At 39.5% G+C, this 26,176-nt stretch overlaps 1 protein-coding gene across 1 annotated transcript; it reads right to left on the reverse strand.

The window, feature by feature from the left end:
- Window positions 1-1,615: 1,615 nt before the first annotated feature.
- On the reverse strand, window positions 1,616-25,947 carry LOC115929519 (oxysterols receptor LXR-beta-like). Its single transcript, XM_030998635.1, has 4 exons — window positions 25,683-25,947; window positions 11,314-11,591; window positions 3,584-4,355; window positions 1,616-3,091 (listed from the first exon to the last, which is right to left on the reverse strand). The coding sequence occupies exons 1-4, from the start codon at window positions 25,915-25,917 to the stop codon at window positions 2,847-2,849; spliced, it is 1,530 nt and encodes a 509-aa protein (XP_030854495.1). The 5' UTR covers window positions 25,918-25,947; the 3' UTR covers window positions 1,616-2,846.
- Window positions 25,948-26,176: the final 229 nt, after the last annotated feature.

The following is a 26,176-nucleotide window of genomic DNA, read 5'->3' on the forward strand; positions in this document are numbered from 1 at the left end:
TATTTGATATTGAAATATACCCACGCAACAAAAAAGGTACATGTATAAAGTGGGCTTACATATAAATTGGGTTGATAAAAAAGGGTCAAACAGAATCAAGATGACATTGTTTTTAAGAGCTTCTCATATGTAGTATTCACACAAGTAGCCCAACCCTTGGGTGTAGCAGCATTTGGCACTCGTGAGTAGTTACATATATTTGGCCTGAATCTTTTTTGCTCTCCAAAAGCATTCCTTCTTTAATATCGGAGAGAGAGTAGTGTGCAATTTGATAACGCTACAGAGGGGACCTATAATTGGTAATGGCAATACTTGAAGTGGCTTCAATCGAAGGCCTGACTAAAACTGTGTTTTTATCACAAGAATTGTGACATTTTGTTTTGTTTGTCTGTTTTGTTACTTCTGAAGTATGCCTATTTGGAAGTAAGGCCAATTACTAAAGTCAGGGAAAAGATAACAATGTTAAAACAGAAAAGCCACAACCCTCGAACAACAATCAATTTAATCTATTAAAAAAGAGAACATCCCGCTTATTTTGCAGTAAAACTCCTTTTACACACGGGGATGATAAAAATTGGCAAAGATTTTGACAGAGAGTAAAACTGTCTTTCCTCTGCAGCAAAATATTCATGTTTAAAAGACAGTGAAAGACAACATTTTTACAAAAATGAAATTATTTTTCAGAAATCAGCCATACATCCTGACGATCTGTTTTCCAATACTGTGTTGTCCAAGCAAACGGGAGGTTTTCGACTCGAGAAAACAAATTCATAATACTACACTGAGTTCTCCTAGTGAATGAAATTCACTAATCAAAAGAATGTTTAATACTTTCAACTGTTATTATCCAAAAATGTGATAACATCGTTCGATCATATCCAGCTTATCTTTGACTGAAAGAAATACTGACTTGAATCACAATGTACTTGTGAGCAAATCAAAATGATTAATTAGTACAAAACTTTTGTAGGTTAAGCTTGGAATGGTGAAATCATAGATAAGATGAATAAATGCAGAGAGAGAAAGAGAAAGAGAAAGAAGAGATATAGATAGATAGATAGAGAGAGAGAGAGAGAGAGAGAGAGAGAGAGAGAGAGAGAGAGAGAGCGATGTCACCACATTAGAGCAAAAAACAAAATATTAGATATTTGGCAAATAAAGAACAAAATAAGTTTTCAATCTGGCTCTCTCTCCTTCTTTCTCCTGCTACTGAAGTTGAACGAGGGAGAGTTTCAGAGGTCCTGAGACAAAAGACTTGCTACCATACTTCTTTATCAAACAATCAATCCAATAATACTGATCCAAACACTTACTACAACAAATGCATGTCTTGAATATAAATTTGGATTAACCGACAGAATACCCTTTTTGCAAGAGGATTTCCGCAACATTCATGGCATACCACAATTTCGTCTTTTTAAAATCGTTTGTGATGGTAGGCAGAAAGTTGTAATTGATGTGCCAAAATACGAAACCTACCAAAGGATATTGATGTGATAAGTTAAATTGTATATCCCTGATCATATTATTTGCCTCTTTATTGAGAAATAAGTTAAATCTACTAATTGATTTCATTCTCCCATGTACAATGAATTAAAACACATAAATACTGTGATTCATGATATTAACATTTTATAAATTATATTTATTTGAACTTAAAAATCTTTAAAAATCATTATTGGCACATATATAAATACAAGTTGTGAATTATTGAGTCGTTGATTAGGCCCATTTGGCTTGATCATATAAAATATAAGAATTATAACAAGCATTACTTCAAAATCTTCACACGGGTTATGTAATATGACCCAAAATGTATGCACTCATTTATTCTTTCTCATGCATGCTAGATATCTGTTTCTATACTAGCTCAGTGTATTAATACCGCTCCCCCCCCCCTCCTCAACTCAGATTGCGACAGAGCAGAACTGAATTGACATAAAGGAACAGACATCAACACATTGGGGATACCATGCATACGGATCACTCCCAACACCACAATCAGGTAAATGAAGGAAATCTCTTGCCGATATCTCCTTTAATTCTGTGGAATGACTAAGAAATGAAGAACAAACGATTCTTGCGGAGATCCCTGATCCGGTCCTTAGCACAGGGAGTGACTGCCTGCCTCATGTCTCTGTTGGATGGATGGCAGAAGTCAAGCTTTTGTCCACTTCCTGCATCTCCGGCTTCTGCAGAACCCTCAGGAATCGAGTCTGATGAAGTTACCCGGACTCGCAGAATGGTTGGACACACGATCATTATCATGCTGGTGATATCCCTCAAGCTATCTTATATGCATGTTGAAAGCATTTGGAAATCCATTAATCCAGACTTGTCCAAACTTGCAAATCAACAAAACAAACTTTTTGAAAATGTAGTTGATTCTCATTCAAATTGTAGGAAATGGTCTTTAATACTTCGGTTATTACAGATCATATTGGATCTCTCTTTGGCCACTTAGGAAATATGTCATTGACTTGGCATAGTTAGTACATGGGATGATCCAATACATAGGGTGTATTGGTGCTTCAGCAACCACGGATCATCTTAGGGTTCAACTTCCATGCGTTATTCTTTGATAAAATCAGCCTCTTGTCTGTATGTTTGGCCTCGTCCTACCATCTCCCAACAGGTCGAGGTCCCGTCCTCTAGGCAAGTCAGTCTTTACCCTCAAAACGTCAAAGTCAAATCATCCTTTGTAATGTTAATTGACAATTATTGTTGGGATTGACCTATCAATGATTCCAGGATCTCTCTTTCCGACTGCTGCACCCACCGCTTCCTCACGCACGGAGGCCAAACATCTATTTCGAGTCCATCTCCCTCCAGAAAAGGGCCAAACGTTAAACGTTGAAGATCTCTGAGATGAGGGGGAAGAGGCTCTCAAACTGGGAATCGGGAAGCTTCATGGACATGAGGTCGTCGACGTGGTGCGTGACCAGGTCTCGTACATCGGTCAGCTTCATGATGAGCTTGGCGAAGAAGACCTTGTCTTCGGGATGGTTGATTTTGGTCAGGGTCTGGAGCGTCTCTACCATCGGCCTCTGGATCTGCTCCACGTCTTCTCGACTCACAATCTCCGGCCGATCTAAGGGACAAAGCATAAAGGACATATCAACATGGAAATCACATCACTCAAGGTACTGCTAAACATTAGCTATTCATACACATTGAGGCAATCAATCAGCAAACTCCTTTTACATTATAATCTTTTATGATTTTATATTAATTGGAAATAAAAGTAAAATAAAAGTATATCAGCACAAGTCAATACCTCATAAGTAAAATAAAATAGCAGGTTTACTGAAAGCGTTTTAAGACAACGTAATTACTTTGAGACATCATTGAGCTCTCATGAAAAAAAGTTACAATTGCAATTAGAGCAAAATGATTCTTACTGCCTCAAAAATGATCTTTTGACAAATGAATTCTGCTCATCATTACAGCAGGATGAAATATAAATAAATGGAAGTGTATATCCTTGGCCCTGATTCTGAATTTGGAATCTACCACTATCTAACTGACTAATATCTAATTGACTAATATCCAACTCCCTGCCAAAGAACAGTCTGAGTCTTACCTGGTGAAATGATTGTGATTGCTTGCAGTAATGCATACTCTTGTTTGGTCAGCATCATACCATTGACTGCCTGGATAAACTTGAGCGTTGGTTCTGTCGCAGTCAGAAACCCTGATGACAACATGGACTCGAAGGACCATTCGCTGCCTGTGATGTCGTCAACGATTACATTGCGCTCCGGAACGTAGTTCTCGGCACACCTCAACATGAGGACTTCAAGGATAGCGTTCTTGATGAGCACTGCCTGCTCATCGTAGGGCAGCCTGCGGAAGGCTGGAATGGCCTTGGTGAAGGCAACAGTTTGCCGGATGACAACACCCATTAACGTCATGTTGTAGATGATCATCTGCTGCATAGTGGGTTGGGAAGGGAGCATGGCCATTTTATCTTTTTCATTCAAGCCCGGTTCCTTCTTGATCTTGTCCGATATCCTTTGATTGTCCACCTGACAAGACGTTGAGGTGAGGCTCGGCGAGTGGTCCAGGGGTTCCTCCTTTAAACAAATGTGTTGGGGCTTGTCGTGCGGATATCTTTGGTGGAGCTTGTCATTGTCTGCTTTGTCCAGTGCAGAATCCATTTTGATCATGCGAGGGTCGCTGGCCATCATGCCACCAGGGTGGGGTGCCATCATCATGTCCTTGGGCGGGAAGGGGGAGCTGGGATAAAGACTGAAAGGATTGGCACCATTGCAGTTCATATTGGCAAACATTGCTTCTGTCTTGTCCTGGAATGCTTGCATCTTCCTCAAGATTTCATCAATTTTCCCATTTGGCTGTTTGAAGACAACAAGAAGAAAAAAGAGAGAGAGAGAGAGAGAGAGGCATTAATAACAAGTTGCTCAAGATTGTTCACTTTGTCTTTACAAATACATGTTAACTATTAGTCTTACCATGAGAAAACAATAAGACTTGGCAGAAAGAGAGCAGCCGGGGGAGTATAAAAAATGCATGACATCTTATAGAAATGCTCTAGAAAGATACTATGGAGTATAACTGAATCCTTTTAAAGATTGTTAAAAGAACAAAGAAAATGCATGGAGAAAAACTACACCCTGTAAACAACTTTTGAATACATGCAATACGCATCATTCTTACTTTTGAATCATTAATTTCAAGAGAGGACATGTACACCAAAAAGTTCTCACACTTTCTTCTTTCCGGTTGAAGAAAAATTCAAGCCATGTGCAATGCTATGGGTCCCTGGTGAAGATATCCCAGGAGCCCAATTATAATGTATGGAAACCCCACTTGTTACACTCTGCTCTATTTAACAGGCAACATTTCTTCACTAATCGCTCAGGTTCTGATCAATCGCCGTCTGCAATTGAATATTCATTTCAGCACTTGACACTAATACGCCTTGCTTGCAGCGGGTCCTGCGATTTATGTCCTCATGTTTCATGTATATCTGCTGCAAAATGAGAAGCGTCTGCGCGCCACGCAATCCGGGTGTAATCAATACGCCACTCCGCGAAACTGGGTTAAGTTGCCGACGATTCCTCTAGTCTGCTCTACTTCCGTAAATGTTATTTTGAGGACGAGTCGGCTGAAAATTCGGGCAAGCGAATCGCAGACGAAAGATGAGAATTTGGAAAATGGAGCAACGGTGCAGGCACACATAACCCTTCAGCTAAGTCGTCTGAATACACTGTCTAAGGTGACAGGGCGCTATGTTCTGAGAAGATTTTAATTGATGCACAAACAGAGCTCCTAGCATCTGTTGCACGAATGTTTCCCATTACGTATTCCAAGCAGAAGAGGGCGATGTTATTCTAGAAGCGCCACGGGACCATATGGGCGCTGGGGCTTGTCCGATATGTCCCTTGGAGATGTATCACGGAGGCCTGCCGAGCGTGATCACCATCATAGATTCCCTCTGCATCACGTGCTACTCAGCATCTCTCCACCGGCAAAGGTGTGCTCGGTGGTGTCACCTGACCACAGAAACGCATCATCCGCAGATAACTTTCCCTAAAATTACGCATCTCCGGATAGCTCATGAATAATGCATGCGTCTTAAGAAGAGGGGAGAGGGGAGAAGGGGAGCACGTCTGACGAAGCCCTTGCAGGTAGCGGCAAGCTTTGATTACATATTTCTTCGCTGTAACCTATTTCTCAGGCCTCTGGTTGGCTGCGGAATGAGGGAGGAGGATTCCCTTGCATCGAAGCACAAGGGACAACTAAAAGACAGGCAGTAATCAGTCCTATTTGGGGTATGGTTACTTGACTTCAGACACAATTTTGATGAAAACTAGGCCAACGCATCCATCATTTTCTCTCCTTTCCAGGTTCTGTTGACAGAATGTTCCTATCACCTTGTACAACCCAATACAGCGCTTGGCCTAATTCTGGAGTGTACGGCAGCACAACAACACTTTGACAAGAGTACTTTGCCTGTTTCTTGTATCCAATCCACAAGCACTTTGAAACATAGCTGCATCAAACACCTTTTCTCAACAAGTTCATTTTTCTTTGTTTCCAAACACACAGAGTCAAGCCTCGAGATATCCCAAGGGGTAGCAGATATACTGATCAATGCAAATTTTTTTCCTTCAAATTTTTTCCCCTTTGGTCTTAGTATTTCCTAAGGAGTACGTACAATTTCTTGATATCTAATCTAATTTGTAACAGAAGATGATTCACATTAAATTTATGGGGCTTTCAACAACAGAAGAAGAAAAATATCTGCCACCACATTCAGGGGAAAAAAGAAAGAAAATACAAAGTACACAATACTTCACCAAAGAATGGACCTACTGATATCTATCGCAAGCAAATGATACAGCGTAGTGGTGTTTCATAAACTGTTGCGTGACAGTGATTTCACTGTCACATTGATCACGAGGTGAGGTGCGAGAATTTTTGTCCCGTCCATCTCACTGACCTTTTGGAATTAGTTGGTCCTTGCGGGCAGTTTAATTTACGGCCAAACAAACATGCCCGCGTCATTAGATGCGTACACAGTCCTAACTGAAAATAATGCACATTGTGCAATCCACAAAACCTTCTACATGAATCTTCATCCCAAGCGTGCATGATTGCAGGGGATAGGCCTACACCGTTTGAGGATCAGAAAGACGCTGCGTCCTATACTCCACCATAGAGTTAATGCCCTTCTGGCTCTCTCAAGACAACGTGTCCATGTACTTGATCTCATCAACATTTTCTGCTAGTGTGGCTGGGCTATCAACATCAGAGACAGATGGATGGACAGACATCGTCTCAAAAAGTGCAGTGATCTTCATATGCCAGTAGAGATTCATAAAAATGCGTGTTTAAGCGCAAAAGTCAGATCATGCCAATGCAAATGGAATGCGACAGGGAGAGATTTAGAGAGATGGAGAGGGAGATATAAAGGGAGATATGAAGAGAGACATAAAAGCAGAACGAATGATGCTGATAGAGAGAGAGAGAGAGAGAGAGAGAGAGAGAGAGAGAGAGAGAGAGAGAGAGAGAGAGAGAGAGAAAGAGAGAGAGAAAGAGAGGGGGGATGTAGGAAAGAAGAGATAACAGAAAAGAAAAGAAAAGAAAAGAAAGAACAGGATGAGATAATACAGAACAAAGCATAAGATGCAGCGGAAAAGAGAGATACACATAGAGCGAGGGAGCAAAAGAAAGACATGACCAGGAAACAAAATTGAATTTTAAACATCCTGCAGTAAACCTTTGGTGCAATGCTGGTAAGTTTAAAGCAATTATAAAACATCTATGACATGGAAATAATAGGGTTCAAACTGTTCATTCAGTAACCGAACAACTGCCGTCTTCTGTTCTTGCTTATGAATGGGAACATGAACACTTGCTACCCATTGACACACCATGGGTCTGCATACGCTTTGTAGTTTGTACCCTAGCTCTCCCTGTGATGGCTACAGGCACAATCGATAGTTTGCCAATTTGCCCCCAGCTTCAGCGGCGTTTGTTCTCTGAATGAATGATGAGGTAAATATTAACACTGGTAGGTGTTTGATGAGAATTATTTCAACAGGATGAATTTGCTCTAATAACCCAGAAGCTAGAGAGAGCTTGATGAACCAGCAGAAAGAAAGCAAAACTATACTTCTGTTCAGCAACAGAAGGATGTTGACTCTCCATTATTAAAGTAAATTGTATATATATGAATTAACGCCCTTCTGGCTCCAAACAGAGGATTACTGGATGTAATATAATGTAATACAGAAAATGAATTATTTTGTTTTTGCTCTAATGTGTCTGATTATCGCGTCATCTCTCTCTATCTATATATATATATATCTCTCTCTCTCATGAACAACAGAAATTAATAAATGCCTTGTAATCATTTCATAACTTCCCTTATCTTAAAGAAATATTACCAAAGGGGAAATACATATAGTTATTTTTTGTTTACCTCTTTAATAAAGAGAGGGATATACAAAACTTGATACATCTCAAAAACTGATCAGAATAATTGATTTTGCCATTTCTGCGGTCATGGGTGAAAATTAAATTACATTTTGTAATATATTTCAAAAGACTAATCGAAAAGAGTAAAATTTGGAGTAAATAGAGGACTTAACAAAGCATTTTATGAGAAATTAAATCAAATTCTTATTCATATCTCCTATTTTTGTTCCATATATGTGACACCACACCACAGCATGCCACAGAGAAGAAAGCCCCCCCCCCCCCCCCCCAAAGAGAGTAAAAAGAGAGAGAGGGAGGGAGAGAAAGAGGAGAGAGAGAGAGAGAGAGAGAGAGAGGGACAGAGACAGAGTGAGAGAAAGAGAGAGAAGAAGAAGAGTAGAGAGTAAGAAGGGAATCCATGGGATAAAAGTGCAAGACATGTGGAAGACTGGCTAAGAGTAAGAGAGAGAATTTGTTGCTGGGTACAATCATAGGGTCAGACCAAACAAATATCCAAACCAAATATTTCTGGATTGGGCTATTAGAGAGAGGTGATGACAGCATACAAACCCAGCACACAAACCGCACCAACCCTAAGTCAACCATATATGCAGGGATAGGGATAGAGAAAGAAAGAGAGTGGAATATTAAAGACATGAACAGAGAATATGGAAAGAAAGGGAGATAAATGGGGGAGAATTAGGTTCCGGTGGAAAGAATAAAAACAATTTGTGCACAAGGTGTTGGAACCATGCAATGCTATCAGTCCAAAGTAGAGTCGGACATATGCAGGTATAACATCTGGTAACTTATTGGTTACAGTTACAGAGGCTAGGAAAAGGTGTTTACAGGAAGGGTCATGGGTGGAAAGAAATTAAGTTGTCACAGGGCAAGAAGATGGGAGTGAAGAATATTAAGAGCCATACAGCCAAACTGAAGATTTATCACTTTACCAACAAAGTAATGAAAATGGAGCAATTTAAAGATGAATAACAGGGGGCTATATGATGAAAGAGGAGAAAGGGTGATCTTAGAAAATATGTCTAGGCTGTGTAATGATTTAACAATCATTGACAACAACATAGAATACATTTTTAAAACTCTGACATTTTTGAATCCCTAAAACTAACTTTAGAAACCTAACTAACATAAGACCCATCCATGATTGGAGGTCACCACCAGGTGAAAAGTGACATTAATATTACAATCATATCTACATGTACTGATGAGCTGGGCGCATGATTAGGTCTGACTCTTTCACCAAATCATGCCATACCCATCTTTCCCATCCAAACTTCATGCCTGAAATCACATCAGTGATTACGAAATGAACTCGGTTTATCATCCAACATTCAGCAAGGTAAAACTGTCATCAGACATCTGAATTCATCCCTCACCTACAGACTCTCCGGAACGTACGCTAGCTCATTATCACATTCTCTGTTTGTTGATTGTCACTCGATTGCCATCAACAGCAGCAAAAATTCGCGCCAGACAGTGCTATTTTTCTGGGTGATTTTTAGCGAGGATGCGACGGCGTTTAATTTGCCATTAGAGGCAATCGCCTGGGAACGGTGTTGATCATTCCGAGAGGGCCTTGACTGGTTTGTGTTATCATTGCGTATGGGCAGCTGACTGCTCAGTGAGCGGGCGATACATGGGGGTAATTGTGCTTGAGTAATGTTGACCAGTGGATGGTGAAAGATATCATTAGCGTTGATCTAGATACGACCATGCTCGATCGGCGGCATAAAAACAGGTTTGGGAGACGGCAAAATACACAGGATAGATGAAGAGAGAGGGAGATAGGTAAAGAGAAAGAAACAGATAAGGGGAGAGAGAGAGAGTAGGGAAGGCACGTCTGATTTTTCAGCATGTTTACGCACCTATTCCTAACCTTGTGCCATTTAGCATCAGACAATTAGATAGACATCACAACCAACCTCTCTGCGATGGCATTCAAAATAAAAATACCGGTAGTAGAGCGCTGGTGGAGAATGTCTTCTGACCCAGTTGGTACATTAGAGTTCGTCCTCCCAGGCATTTTCACTCCAAATTTCTATCTCCCATCTTTTTCATATTGTGCTATACCTTGCAGCTACACATTTTTATAGGTCAATTTCACGGCCTCGTGGGTACAGAGTCAATGATTATATGCTGCACATGCATCTTTGCTAGCAGTTTAGACGATTGAATAATCAAATAATTATTATAATGTTGCACGTCCATTAGTATTCCATTTCTCAGGGAATCCCTCTTGTGCAGAAAACAGAGATAATATCACAGTTACCATCCCATTTAACATGAACACAAGGAAGATGTATGTTGTAAAACACAAAGCATACGCTGAAGGAGGTTCCTGATCAAGCAATCCATTTTTTGCTGTTGTGCCTAGCAGCCTCATGGTTCTGCTTCTCCAAAGTGACCCTCATTTTTAAAAGAGAGAGAGGAGGAGGAGATAGATTGACTCATTGAGAGAGAGAAAGAGAGAGAAGAGAGAGAGAAAGAGAGAGAGAGAGGGAGAGAAAGAGAGAAATAAAATGAGAGGGATAGAGAGCGAGCGAGAGAAAGAGAAAGAGAGAGAGAGAGAGAGAGAGAAAGAGATTGGAGGAGAAAGAGAGACAAACAGATAGACATAAAATGAGACATAAAGAAAGGGAGACTGACAGAGAGATCTATACATCCTGGCTTCGATCCAGAGGTTCTTCAGTGTTGTGGCATAGACACAGCTGGAGCTCCATGTAATTGTATGTAACATGTCATCATCATGCCATGTATCCATCCAAAATGAAAGAGAAAATCATGGGGGAATGTCTGAGAACCATTAAGATCTTCACATAGATAATGGGTGCTGAGCAACAACCCCCCATCTTACTCCAATTTCCCCACTAAACAGCGGGAGACAAACTTAACAGGATAGCAAACAATCGCTGTCCCCTCTATTGTAAAAATGTTGCACAAAAAAAAAGGTATGAAGGCCATGAAGGTATTCAATTTGTGAAGCATTGCTGTTTGGGGTATTTATCTCACCCAATTGGAATTTGTGCAATACAGGTCCAACTGTAAGAGACACAGATGTCCTGAACTAGTTTCACTGCATTGCTATGTACAAGGAATAGAAGTCAAGGGCCCTAGCTGTCTTAATACAAAGAGTTGATATCAACCGCAACTAAGAGATAGGAGACTGCAAACTTGCGATTGATTGGAGGACTTGCGATTGATTAGAGGACTTGCGACTGATTTGGATCAATCGTAGCTCTTTGTAAGACGGGGCCCAGAAGTATATATCAGACCTAGACTTGCGAGGGAACGTGCATGTAGGACCAGGACTTATGAGGGATATATATTAGGACCTGGACTAGTTACCTTAGCATTGCTATTTGTAGCCCCTGAGTCCGTCTTGGCCCTTTCCAGCGCTGTGATCAGATCCTCCTGGTCCTTGTTGAGCTTAGGGGAGAAGCTGACGGGCATGACGATGCTACACGAGGGCGACGACGATGTCGACGATGATGACGTGGACACCGAGGAGGCTGAGGGTTGGGGAGGGGTCGGTTGCTGGGTGACCAGGAGCTGTTCTTTCTGCTTCTTCTTGTTCTTGCGTTCTAGCGGTTTCCTCGTCTCTAACCTCTTCTCGTCCCATACACCTGTAAGGATGATAAAGAAGAAAACAAAAAACACCTTTAATTTCTCTATCGATGATGACTAGAGAGACCTACATTGATAAAATATACAGGATGGTATATATTCAAGATTTTTTTTAAAGAGCCTAATTAAATTAACTTTTCTTTTTCCGTAATATTTCTGTTACTTTCTTTTTTAATATTCAACAATGTCTGACAATTTTCCAAGACTATAATGCCAAAAGTGAAACTCTAAATTCCTTTAATGTTTCTGCATGAAAACCACACAATGCATATCATCAGTTAATTGCCTACATTTTCGTAAAGAGAGGTTTCTAATATATTTTTTGAGTGAGTTGGAGAAATGTATTCTTTCATTGTTAATTTGATACACAGAGAAATAATTGTTATCTAGCTATACACATTATCCTACACTACAAATGCCATGACAAGATCACCCCCAAATTTCTGTTTGTACAAATGACTCTATAAAAACGACATGTACCTCAGCACTCATAGAAGCTATGACATGCCACTATAAATAGAAATAAAGGGATAAAAAGAAGAACTTTGAATAGGACTGATCAAAAGTTCATAAAAAGTTCAAGTTCCCCCTATGATACCCAAACACATACTCTATCCCTGACTTGTAGCTTCCCGAGAAGCTCAAACTCTATAAAATCAACAGGAAAGGTTGGAAGGAAGAGAGCTGTGAAGAAAGAGAAAATCTGCTTGGATTCCCTATGAGATGATCGCACAGCACAAGAGGGCATGAGTCAATCCTATGTTGTTTGATACATATACGTTAGTTTCACGCATGCATGTGTTTGTGACTGATGGGTATGGCAATGGGATTTCCCCCTTTTGACAAGGAGGGATGAGCAGGGGAGGGGGGGGGGGGTTGCTGTTTTATCTTTACTACTGTTAGTACAGATGCCTTGCTTTAAAGTGTTCTATATCAGGAAGAATAGGTTATATATAAATTACTTTTATCTTTTTAATAGTCAGAAGAGGAAAAGTTGAACTATAAAAATAATTCCTTAGAGCACCTCAAAAATTGGGAAGGGGATATCCAAAAAAAGCTGACCTGGGAAGAGGATAAAGACGCAATGATTTTTTTCTTTAAAAGAGGGGAAAAAGAGAAAAATAATTGATTTGCGCAAACATGTATCATCATTTCATATACATATCTTAAGATTGACATGCAAGTCTTTAAACTTTACTTTTGAGTATCGGTAATGATCTAAAGAAAAATAAGTCTGAAGAAAATGTAAGTTGGCATTTGAAATATAGCATGTCAAATAGTCTCTGTATTTCAAAACTAAAAGAAAGTCATATTTAAAAAAAACTTGAAGCTAACTACTATGTTTTTCATTCTTGGTGCATGATCTGGTATCCAATAGCGCCCATCACTCCCGCGGCCTCTCAACCGATACTGACACACATCTCTCGGCTCTCCTTTCGCTGGCTGCCAAAGCCTTAGGTGTTACCGGGGATCTCATTTTGAGATCCATTATGTCAGCAGTTGGATTTGGCTCCCCAACTTGGAGGATTGAGCCCGGATTCCGACCAGGTTGGAACCATTTTCCGACCCACCCCACCCCACCCTCCCTACCACCGCTCATCATTCTGTCTGTCTGTCTATCTCGGAGACGACCCACGAAAGACGACTCCCTTTTACCCCGATGTTAGAACGAGGATCAAATTTGTGCTGCCTTGCCGCATTAGCAGGGCTTTTAAGGCCGACATAAGACCTAAATAGGTAGCAGAGTGAAAAGCTATAAAGTCGGGTCAAAATGTGATCTGTATTGATAGGAGACACTTTGCCTGGATTTGCTCTTTATGCTATCTCACAAAGCGTATCACTTCAAATTTGTCTACATTTCTTCGGTAGATCTTCACTAAAGCCCATTGCCCATAGAACCTTTTTTTCTTCTTCAAGCAAACATGTGTCGTCTTCTTCCTTAACTTCTCCTCTAAAATTGTAAATAAAGCTTTAGTAGAGAAAATTGCTATAATTTTCCTCAAGTTCAGTGTAAGTTCTCTGCCCATTGTACCACTTATGGATGATAAAAAAGCCTGAACTTTATACTGCTGCAATTCTAAAATTGTTTTTCTTTTCTCTTCCATTTTATAAAATCAGTTTATACGCTGCAATTGAGAGCCAGAAGGGCATTAAGCCATATCCTTGAAAACAGAGCTACGTTTAATGCCTGTCTAAATCTTGGCTGACAATTTCTTTTGTATTCCCTTCCAAATATCGTCTTTGTCCGACACATACATACCTTTAAATTATGATGGCACCAAACTTGAATAATCTTTTCTAACTCTTCCATAGATACATCATCTTCTCCCCTCACCTTACCCCCCCCCCCCCCCCACCCACTCTCTCTACCTCTTTATCAACCTTACAATTTTTTCATTTTCTTATTCACATTCTCTCATCTTGTTCTGCAACTTCTATGTATATTTTCCTCCTGACTTTTGTCATCTGAAATACATACCTCCTAAACTGAGAAATCCATGTTACCATCTGGTGAAATCTACCTTTTCCCAAATTTAATTCTAAATCAGTCGACTGCCCGTCGAAAAAGGGGGGATAAAATCTGACAAAATCTGAGGGATCATCTTCCCTCTCCCTTCTCCTACGTCACCACGAGGCATGGTGACATCCCAGCTGTACGCCACATTGATTTTACTTTTTCTTACGTTTAACTTGATGACGTCACTCAGCTTCCTGCTTTGCACTTTTTAGAGAAATGTACGTAATTAGATGGGAGTAAGAAGGATGTATGTTCACGCACTGTGTGTCTTAACATGTTCTGCAAGATTGTACCTGGTTGTAAAGACATTTTGTGTTCTTTAATTTCTTCACAGGCTCCACCCCTGTTGCACCATGGACCTGTTTACAAAAGTCCTGGAAGTAGTCATACATTGTAAAGAACTTGCATAATCATGATAAATGCACTTGATAAGAAAATAATTCAAACTATCAGAAGAATATTATTGCCAGTTGCATTTTTTCTGAAGGACGACACAAAATTTGGAGATTTAATGGTGAAAGAAGAAAAAAAAACTAATATAAGTTCATCTCATGGTGAATTAAAATTGAAATATGATTGGAATGTCAGTCTTCAGGCACTGGAATCATCAAATAAGATGATGACTATGGATGGGAGAACTAGAGAGCATTGTGATGTTGACATTGGTTTAAGGCGTTAACAAAACAATAAGCAACATCCAAGCCGGAGCTGCCATCGCCCCTCTTTCTCTTTCTCTCTCTCCGTCCATGCTTCTCCGAAGACAACGCAAGTATGTCAAGTGAGTCACGCGAGACGAAATTGACGTCAGTGCCACGCCGATCACGGACGACCGTAGGAGATTGGTTGAGACTGGGGGAAGAGGAAGAAATTCGGCAGCAATTTGTGACTGGAAGTCTCGGCAATCTGTTGATTGTAATCTTGAGAGGAGAGACTGTTCACGTTTGGCCTGGCCACTGTTTTTTCCTTCTTCACTGGGATTGAATGTCCAGTCAACAGATGATGACATGGGGGTTGTGATTGGATAATTGTGAGGTAACGTGGAACAATTAGGAGCTAATCCGCACATTGTTGAGGGTGTGATGATTTGACATGCACAGGGTAGATTCCTTTATACTTATGTCAAGATACAGTTTTACATTCTAAAGCAACTGGTGCTTTCACATTACTCCCTGAAGTAATTACATCCTATGATAGTTCAAAAGCTACATAACTTAATAGATGAACACACATTTAATACTTCAATTTTCAAAGTGAATTTTTAGGCAAATTTTCAGGTTCTCCTTACATGCCCGAACCAATTCCGTTGTATGACATTTATTCCTCACGATCCTGTAACAAAAAATTCCTCCAATCCCAATCTTTGGTAATACAAATATAATCTGATTCCTATTTATTTAACTATCTCATCTTCATGTTTTGAGATCTGCAAGAAATGAGATGCTTAACATATCGTCAGGCCTCATGTACATTGAATATCAACCAGTCAAAATGTCATTTATTAGACATTTAATGATGATTTGAATCTATTTGGTCTCTGTAAGGATGTGAAAGGTCAAATGAGAGCTCCCTCCTGGCCTAGTAGTGGTGTCCCCCCCCCCCCCCCCCTCCTACCCATACAGGGACAGTAGAGGGCTTCCAGTCTTTACCCTTTCATCAGGTCGCCCATCCAGCCAGCCATCCAGCCAGTGTCAAACCTTCGGGCTAAACCCTCCCTGTTTTTGAGAAATATCACATCTCGCACCCTCCAAGAAAAACAACAACAAGGAAAACTCTGACCCTGGCCTGCTGCCCCCTGTGGCTGACATCAGCACAGCTTCTGAACTGTTTATGAGAAACCAGTGACAACAGACAGACCTAGCTGCAGTCCTCAGGCTTCACCAGGCCAGGGTAAGACCTATGGCTATGGATGATGTGTGGTTTCATCATCAAGCCCAAGACTAACGAAGGAACAACAGGGTGGTAGATGAGTCAGAGGAAAGTAATGATGGTATTGGTAGAGGATGGTAATACTGTAGCAGGAAATAAAGATGTAAACTTTTTTTGATTCTCAATAGTAATTAATGTCTGATAATTGAACCATAAAGAAAAAATTGATTGTTTATACCATCACTTCAAAAATCTGACTGACATGACGTGTGACTTCAATCACGGAATCAATATTCAATGGACTTATCATGAACCCGATAATTCTGTTAATGTTTACCTAAAAGCTAATTCATTCATATCACATTTCCTAATATTTTGATTCTGTATGCATGTGTATAATTATGAGTAAAGAGAGGGGGATGGTGGTTTTGACAGGTTTATCATTGTTTAGCACCTTCATAGCCACCCACATCTAAAAGAAGTATAATCAAGGTACAGAACACCAATCTAGTTATTTGAATATAGCTCAAGCATTCATTCATTTTTAGGATTATGTTAAGAAGACAATATTTAGTTATGAAAAATATTTTCTCTCCTGTCAAAACCAAAAAATCTATGACCAATGTATTAAAATGATAATAATCCTTTTCAATCTGCATTTAACCCTAAAATAGCATATTCCTATTAATCCGCTCTCCTCTCTTAAAAACACTATTAATAAGAAGTATAATATTTCCAATTTGATCTCTAGAACTCTCTCTCTCTCCCCCTTCCCCCAACAGTCCCAAACAAAGACATTTTTGTTGGCTCTTGAGGTGTTGACATATCTCTCGAGACCTGTCGCCTTGAACTATGTATGGTGTGGCTCTACCAGAAACAAAAAATGGGAAATAAGCAAGGGGGAAAAAAAAACGGTTGCTAGCAGAGTTATCAATCAAGCCTGGAGTCAGTCATGGTCATTTACTCTACCAGTGTTTAATTGTCGTAAACATATTCTGGGGGTCGTTGCCCCCTTCTGCCCTAGAACTAGAAGACCTTGTTTATATTAGCCCTTTGAACACTAAGCCCGAGATACTCCGATACTCATATGGAGTCTACTGAAAATATGTGTTACACCAAAATAATAAAATATCCAAAAAGAGCCTTGTTTACACTGAGATTGTCTACATGGCCAATGTGTCTTATACCAAAATCATATCATATCCAACAGGTGAAAAAGTTCTGTTCACACTAAAGTTATCTTCTTGTATACTAAGTATTAAAACACATAAATAATTTACAAAATCTCCCTGAAATATACCCGCAAACATTTAGCATGTATTCCTGAGTTGGTTTTTCCTTGCTTTACTTCGCTTTAATAATGAAGTTACACGAGCTGGGATTGTATGCTTTTTTGCCATGGTGTTTTTTTCACATGTGTTTTTTACGCTGCCCCTCCTTCAAATGTAACGATCCCCATGGCAAACATAGTATTGATCTGTTTTTACCAAAATAGACATTCAAAAACTGCCTAGCGTGCTGTGAGTGGGAAAAGGGCAACATGCAGTGAGAGAAAGTTCGAGAAGAGAAAACAGGAAGGTGGAGAAGGGGAAAAGGAGCAAGAGAGAGAGAGAGAGAAAAAGTAGAGTGCAAGAGAGGGAAATGGAAAATTTGAGAAAGGGAGAGAGGAAAGAAAGAAAGAAAAAAAAAAAGGAAGAGAAAGAGAGAGAGAGAGAGAAAGAGAAGAGAGAAAGAGAGAGAGAGAGATAGAGAGAGAGAGAGAGAAGAGAGAGAGAGAGAGAGAGAGAGAGAGAGATGTAAAGAAAAGTACTACATTAACATCAAAAACATTTGAGACATATGGGCATATAGCTTCCTGTACATGTAGTTCCCAAACCTTTATACCCTTCTATTGATACATAATAACATACCCATTAGAAGATAGGCCTAATAAAGTATTCATATTTCTTATTACACCTGTCTCTGTAGTGATGATTAAAACAAATATTGAGGATCTATAAAATGACAAATGCAAAAATCAGCTACATGTACCGTATACAGTCTTTCCTGGTTGATTTTATACAGACCGAGTAAACTGGTTTTCTGATGTGAAAATTTTTGTACTGTACATCAGCATATGTTAGTTTTGTTAAATATTGAACAGGATTTTTCAATTTCCCTGTAAATTTTAGACATCTACCATTTAGTATTGATCTTGAAGTTGTGCAAGATAACACAGGAAATAAATTCAGGGAGACACATACCGGTAAATGAAAAACCCAATACTGCACACGGAAAAAAGGAATCTCGTTTAAGCAGAGGGGGTTATTAATGAATAGATACTCTTTGACATACGTCCAGTTACATCTCACCAAGCCCTAGCTCATACAAAGAGTCCCATCTATTACTATTATATCCCCACCCTGACTGCATGTTGCTGAAGCATCCCATAGACCGTGCAAGAAGTATATGGCCCTCGACAGAAAGGAGAGAGACTTACAACTAGAAAAAGATAAACAATCTAGTCATGTCAACCAATAATATGACAATACAAATGAGAAAAATTCCTCATCCCCCAACCCCGCCAGGTTACGAGCACTTTTCCCCCTTGGCAGACATCAGTCGTGGCAGAGTCCCGATGCCGTTGTTGTCATACATGCATGCCTGCCCGTACACACGCACCACGCATGCAGGCAGGCAGGGACAAGATAAGTACAGTGGGAGGTAGATAGATATACATCATAAAATATGACTCGTACATCCAGCATAAGATTCTTCTTGGTTGCTCTCGACAACAGCGGCGGAGCAACCTCCCAACACAAGAAATCAAGTAACCTCTCAGAAAAGTGCAAACATTGGTATGCAATGGACTCAATTTTTTTTCTCCCGCCTTTCCCTTTCTCATCTCTCGCTCGTATTTTTCTTGGAGCATGCATGCACTGCTAGCCACAGCTAACAATTTTGATATCTTGCATGCACGATAGAGTCCCGTCCGTCGGTCGTGATTGGAGCCGGTATGACACGCCGTGGCAAGCATACTCAAGTACCCTTGTTAAGCAAGTGTAACAATATTAGCAAGAGATGAGGAATCATCTTCTTCATCATCATCATCATATTCAACATTCATCTACTCAGTACTGGTAGTTCAATTTTTTTCAAATCTTAGGTCCATTCATCTAGTTCAATTCAAGATTACACACTTTCATTTCCTTTGAATGCATAAACATTACCTAAATCACATTTACTAACCCTCAGGATAGCAAAGTTATTCAGATAGAAAAAAAAATCTGTTCTTTCTCAAAGACTACTTACTTATTATACTCAATTTAAAAAAATTTGATCTAAAAATTATTTGTGTTAAGACGTTCTAATCCAGGTGAATGATGAATGAGATTATAAATGTTATCTTGAAATGAACAAGTTATTTCTTTGAAATAGATAACCTGCCTTCGTTTTTGTTTATTGGATATCATCTGAATTTCTCTAGGAGAAATCCTTCTGTATGTGAAATCTAATCCATATATATATATGGATCTCTTTCAAGATATATAACATGATTGTCTTGGATAACAAGCATTTCCAATTTTTTTCTTAGTATCTTATCATTCATCCAACTGTACAAAAATCAAAGCTAAAAACATATGTTTTCTTGGAAAATACAAATGTTTTTCTCTGACCTGCTCCTCTTTTCTTCTCCATTTCCTATTTTGGGGGTAAAATGATTAAGTATATACCAGGAAGTATTTCTTTGGCAGCAACATAAAAGTCCTGTACCATAAGGATGATTCCTTTCTTGAAATTTGACCCTCAAATAAAGTCCTACTGCTGTTTCTTGTTTCACCATTTTTTGATTTTGCTGGTCATTTTGCTAGAATTCTAAGTATTCCAGGAAGTCTTTCTCTTGGATATCAAGACATAGATCCTGGTCGGGTGAATAACCGCTAGATTCAAAAATTAAAATGAAGATTAATTTTTTTTTATAGTTATCTTATGATCAACTTCATTCCTTTCTTCTTTTGAACTTGAGTTTAACATAAGCTTGAATGCCTTGGTCATGAATTTCATAATCATAAGCACTGCTTGAGGTTTATTTCAAAGTGTGTCTCTTCTATTGTTTCTTGTATTAGAAACAACCCTTCCACGACTCCTCACCTAGAAGTACAGCACTCTAAATAAGGAGATATCTCTTTTCCTTCTGTTCATAAACTTCCTTTTAAAAATCCCTACTAAACTGAAAATAGGACAGATTGACCAAAAGTACATGATTCACATTAAAATCAGATCACATACATGCATGTGTGACTTTCAGAAAAAACCACTAACAGAAAGCCTAAAATATGGCTCCCCCCAAAAAAAACACACACACACACACTGATAAAATGTTGCCATTTAAAAACTGAGTGTCTTGATAGTTTACAGAAGACTTAACGAAATATTCAGAAAGCAACTTTTAATTTCCTTCTACGTTTTTCTACAATTTTGAATCAGTTTCAAAGGCACAATCCATAAACTATTAAAACAGATTTCTAGCAAGGGTAAAGAACAACGCCCATTTTCAAAAAATCAACATGATGGAATTGCATCCGTTTTACTTGCTACATGTAGCATCATGTCAATACATTCCTCATGAGCAAATTCAGCAAACAGAAAGGAATGGTACAGGTACATGCATGTCAAGTTGCTATAGATGTGGTTACTAAGGGACATGTCACATTATTACAGTAACCCCCCCCCCCCTCCACTTACATGCGCCCCTCCTTTACACAAACACATATTCGACAGGTCTGTTCACCGTTACGTGTATCCACTGCAAATATCCTCCCAACCATCTTCTTCCGACGAGGGGGGGGGGGGGGTGGGGCTTGCCTCCACATGACATACGATTACGGCGCGAGGGGCTGAAATCTCCACTATCCTTAAATTGCTAAATAAAGATCTACAGGTAGGGATTGATTGAGTGTAGTACGCACACCGCGCTGTCATTCAATGCCCCATGTAACGGGAACATTAGCATCGCTAGCAGCAAGAAAACCGCCAGCCTAGCTCCTCAACTGCCCCAGTTAAATACATTAATATAAATGACTCTCTCTTACATGCTAGTGAACCCTCCCCTGCACTTTTGCTCAAGAATCTTGTCTCTTTGAAGTTTTCGACCTTTTTTGTTGTTGTTATGGTCCTTGGTTTTCTATTCATGGTCTCTACGTTGTTGCTCTGTCTGTACGCATGTTCACTTTTAGCTAATTGTGAATGTCATCAATGAACGTGTAACAATTCCCACTTGAAGCTTCCTCATAGGAAAACACTCAGCCTAATGAACCTATCATTCAATCATTTAACTAACAGAATGTCAATTAACATTATAGAATAATTCCTTCAAAGCAATGTATATGATCTAATCATACAAGCTGATAACAATGCAATACAATTTCAGAAATCCTTTACATTAAATTTCCTTCAAATTCTTATATGTTATCATATACTCATATACTCATATACATGAACGGTTCTATATCACAACATGGTTTAATCCCTATCCTCATCATCATCACTATTACTCTCCTCCTTCCCCTCCTCCTCCTCCTCCTCCTCATCAATACTAATCATTTCTCAATCTATGAGAAACCTTTCCTAAACCCTGACTAAACACTGCCGAACACACACACACCGCAGTCTTTTATGATGCAATAAACCATCAATTCTTCGGCAAATGAGCTCGTAATACCCTTTTAATGACCATGAAATTGGCAACACCTTCCACAAGCGACTGCTCAAATCCGCTGATTAATTAGAATCATGGGGCCCCTTCGCCTGCCAAGTGTTTCTTTTCACTGAAACAGCCAAACGTGTTCTTCCTCAAAACAATCAAATGACTCCAATGTCACGTCCTCCCCATTGCTCCATTACTGTAGACTGTAAAGATTCTACTTTCCTATTAGAATTAACACTGTAACAACCTGTGCTATTGTACTATGAGCAGTGTTTAGTAGCTCAATAAATCGTGTTCACAAAGAAGAACAAAACAGATCTCGGCACAAGCAATGGCTCCCCAAAGAAAAGTAGTCGACAGATAATAGAAGAAAAAAAGAGAATAGGAAAAAAAGGGAGAAAGAGAAGGAAAGAGAAGGAAAGAGAAGGAAAGAGAGGGAAAGAGAAGGAAAGAGAAGGAAAGAGAGGGAAAGAGAAGGAAAGAGAAGAAAGAGAGGTAAAAGATGCTCAGGGTACAAGACTAAATGAAAAGGAGTATTAAAAGGCAAGAAAGGGGCTGGATGATCATTGGAATGAGAAAAGATAAAAAACACAAAAACTATAGGCCCCATTAAACACAAATATAAGAGCACAACAATCTTAATGGACGAACGAAAGACCCATAAATAAAAAAAAACTATTAGGGGCAATCAATCCATGTTTTCCACAATGTAATTGTCTCTTTGACCCATTAAAGTCTAAAAGCAAGAAAGAACACAGGATAACGTCCAGTACATGTTAATGAAAGTGAAGCAGTCTCAAACGGATTAACTTTTATCTAGGGCGCAACCAGCCGGCCTTTACAAAGCATCAACATCGGATCGCCTGATTGGACCTTTAAAGGCAATGAGGTTGTTACCATGGTGATGGATGAGTGATGAGGCAAGGAAGACATGGAGGAGGATGGGAGCAGGATGGAAATTGACTCATTACCATGATGGATAATTGTCGTTAATCTCGCTGTCGTGAGATTCCGACAGATTTGAGGGGAGGCGTTCAGTTTTTCCCTTCATGTAATTTTTCAGCTCCTTCCCAAATCACCCGCAGGGCGCATTTGGGGAAGGCGTAGTGCGACTTCACGCGAACTGATTACAATTAATCAATTACTCAGCTTTAGGGATAACAATGATGATCACATGTGAAGCAGCCTGATTGAATATATCTTCAAAGGTGTGACGTATTTATCAATTCACATGCATGACTTCTATCATGATAGCTACTCATAATAACATCTCCGTATTTTCCGTAACATACTGTATATTTAAATGTAAATGTGAAAGACATATATGCATTATAACCACATCCTTATGAAATTCTCAAAATATCTCCCAGTTCCTGTAGACTTACGACATTACATATCCTCTTAAAGATAATGACAAATGCAGATGTCAGCACACAGCAAAATGGGTGAAAATCAGGAATGAACACTTATAAATTGCACTGATCACTTCGAACCATTGTCCACAGCCCCCTTGTAAAATTCTTATTTTGTTGTCATGGGAACAGGCGAGAATTTGGTGAAGTTGACCTGGATCAAGGTCAAATCTGGAGAAGCAACTGTTGTGGTTTATTGGTTGAGTCTGGTCTACAGCTAGAGGGGTCATTAACTTGTAATTTAGATTTGACAGAACTTGAATGGCAGTAAACCATTAGGGAGGGGCAGTACAGAATCATCTCGTTATGTGAGGGGGGGGGGGCAAGGTAGTAGATCTAGAAGAATTACCAAGTAGAAAGAAAATGAAAACAAAGAATTTTTGGAATGCCTTTCATAATATGATTAAAGCAACACTGTGCAAATTTGCTATTACATTGATTTAGCTGCCGATACTACCCCATAAATACATATGTGTGGAGAAGTCTTCCTGTGACTAAGTTTTTCTGATTGAAAATGCTACTAAGAGTCTCTTTAAACTAAAGCAATATTTTAAGCTGAGAGGCAGAAAGACATTTACTTGTCAATTGGCATAGATTAGCATCCTTTTGGCACTCAGCAAAAATGAAATCTTATGAAAGTCGAATTCCAACCTCCCTCCCCCCCCAAAAAGTTAGAATTTTAGTGAAGAGATTGATTGATGCTCTATTCAAGATTAGTGAGTTAGGTGTTACGTAAAAGAAGCCGTGTCCATCCTTAATTTTTACCCCTTACTTTCAAGACTGCATGATCTTTTAGATAGTTTTGCTTTGATTTTCTACAAGGAAAAACAAGAATGGTGTGGGCGTCACACCAGAAGAAGGAAAAAATGAGTAAAAAACTTGATCAGCCAGACTCCTGTTGCTACAGTAACCAAATATGTTTGCCACAGATGTTTCAAATATCAGGGAGAGCTAGCGCAGCTCCACCAGGCTAGCTGAATCCAACACATAACACACAATCTATTGAACTATGACCTTTCTTCATACACCAAGTGCTGGGAGACGAGACGAAAAAAAATATGCAATATGGGGAGAGAGGAGAGAGGGAATAATATAGATTTTCCCCTCCAAAAGAAACTGGAGTGGTTTAGATTAAAGATGATAGCAGGAAACAGACTACATGACACAAATTGGTAAAATATTGACGTTCATGCAGCATCTTCAATTATGAAAGCCCACTATCCCATCTCTCTGGGCAGTGTAGCATTGATTATTGCACGATTTCAGCCTGTTCGGTAGATCCGCCTCCTCCGATTGCAATTATATACCCCTCCATTGCAGCATACAGTCTCTCAGTCCTACCAATATGCATGTATTTTCTGCTCAATCATGAAATGGAGAATGCTACGATGTACTCTCCATGTACTATATTCCCCCTCTCTCTCTCTCTCTCTCTCTGTCTCTCTCTCTCTGTCTCTCTGTCTAACTTTTGCTGTATTTCTTGCTATCAACTCGCTTTCACTCATTTTGCTTCCACTCCTAAATCCTCCTTTAATTAAGTTTCTAAAATAGTTTGGCCTATCTTTCCATTCCTTTTAATTGTCTATTTGTCTCTATCCTTTCTCTCTCCCTCTATATGTACCACTCTTTGCCTGTCTCTCCCCATCTCTCTTTTTCAATGAATCTTTCATCTAGACTCCACTCCCTTTAAAGACTGATATGTTTCCATTTATCTTCTTTTTCTTTCAAAGCTAGCTCTGAACACTTTTTACCTCATAACACTACAATTACTGCGTTGCTAATTTGCTATCTCAAGACTACACCTCCCTCATCAACTTTCTATAACATATTCTTCCCCGTTCTCATTTTCTCCAACCCTCTCTCTCTCTCTCTCTCTCTCTCTCTCTCTCTCTCTCCTACTCGCCTCCTCCCCCTCTCTCTGTTTCTCTCTCTCTCTCTCTCTCTCTCTCTCTTTCTCTCTCTCTTTCTCTCTGCATCTCACTTTCTCTTCTATTCAAATGCCATGTGCAACTCTTTTATTTTTTTCGTTGGGTCAATTTCACTAGCTTTCTCTATTGCCTCTGGTGTGTTTTTGCAGACAGCGAATATATGCAGCATGCAGCACTCCGTTTGAGCTCTGCCGCAGTGTATTTGTTTGTGCAGCCCGGAATTAAAATAAACCCTCCTTTTCTTAGTTATAGTTTGTTTTTTTCCTTCTTCTATTTCTCTGAATGCAATATGGTTTAGATAAACAGTGATGCACACCATGAGCTGGCGAGTGTTGATTAAATTCCACATTTTTATTTGTTCCTTTATGTCATCTATTCCTTTTGCAATTCACTGAGCTCACATGTTGGCAATGATAGAGCCTGTCGTCAACAAATGTGCCCTTTTCCTCCATCAAGGCTGGTTTTTCATTCTGTAACCAGTTTTCCTTGCATACATCTCTGGTAGTTTATGGAATTACTTGTAACTTGGTGATTGTTGATGTTTTCATTACAAGCTACTGCATGATTTTTAAATCCTATTTTTTATAAAAGTATTTTCCGTGAGCTCCTACCTCCTTTCTCCATCTACCCACACCCTTTCATCCAAACACCTCCGCCCAACAATCTGTACTAAGACTTACGTTCAGGTTTCATGCCCACATCGAGGCATTTCTGGAGTCGACAGGCCGGGCAGTGCCGCCTGGTGTAGAGGTCCATCACACAGTTTCCATTGGCTTCGCAGGTAAACTTTGCCTTACTCTTGATCTTACGACCGAAGAAACTTTTACAGCTCTCACACGAGACCACCGTGTAGTGCAGACCGCTTGCCTTGTCGCCGCACACCAGGCACTTCTGCTTGGAGTAGTCCACCGACATTTTCTCAAACCTGGATAAAAGATAAAGAAAAAAATAGGATGGGTTACTTAATCAGTCAATCAATGATTAATATAATCAATTGTGAGGAGGGTACAGACAGTTTGAAAGAAATGCAGACATAAAATTCTGCCACGGAGTATGATAACACTGAATTTGTAGACAAGCCACAACAGACAAGTGATTACAATACGCACTAAGAAAGACATACATAAAGCAGAAGCTTAATTTTTAATTCACACATATCTCATGGCAGATATGA

Source organism: Strongylocentrotus purpuratus, unplaced genomic scaffold, assembly GCF_000002235.5.
Source record: "Strongylocentrotus purpuratus isolate Spur 01 unplaced genomic scaffold, Spur_5.0 spur5_scaffold_5, whole genome shotgun sequence".
Lineage (NCBI taxonomy): Eukaryota > Metazoa > Echinodermata > Echinoidea > Camarodonta > Strongylocentrotidae > Strongylocentrotus > Strongylocentrotus purpuratus.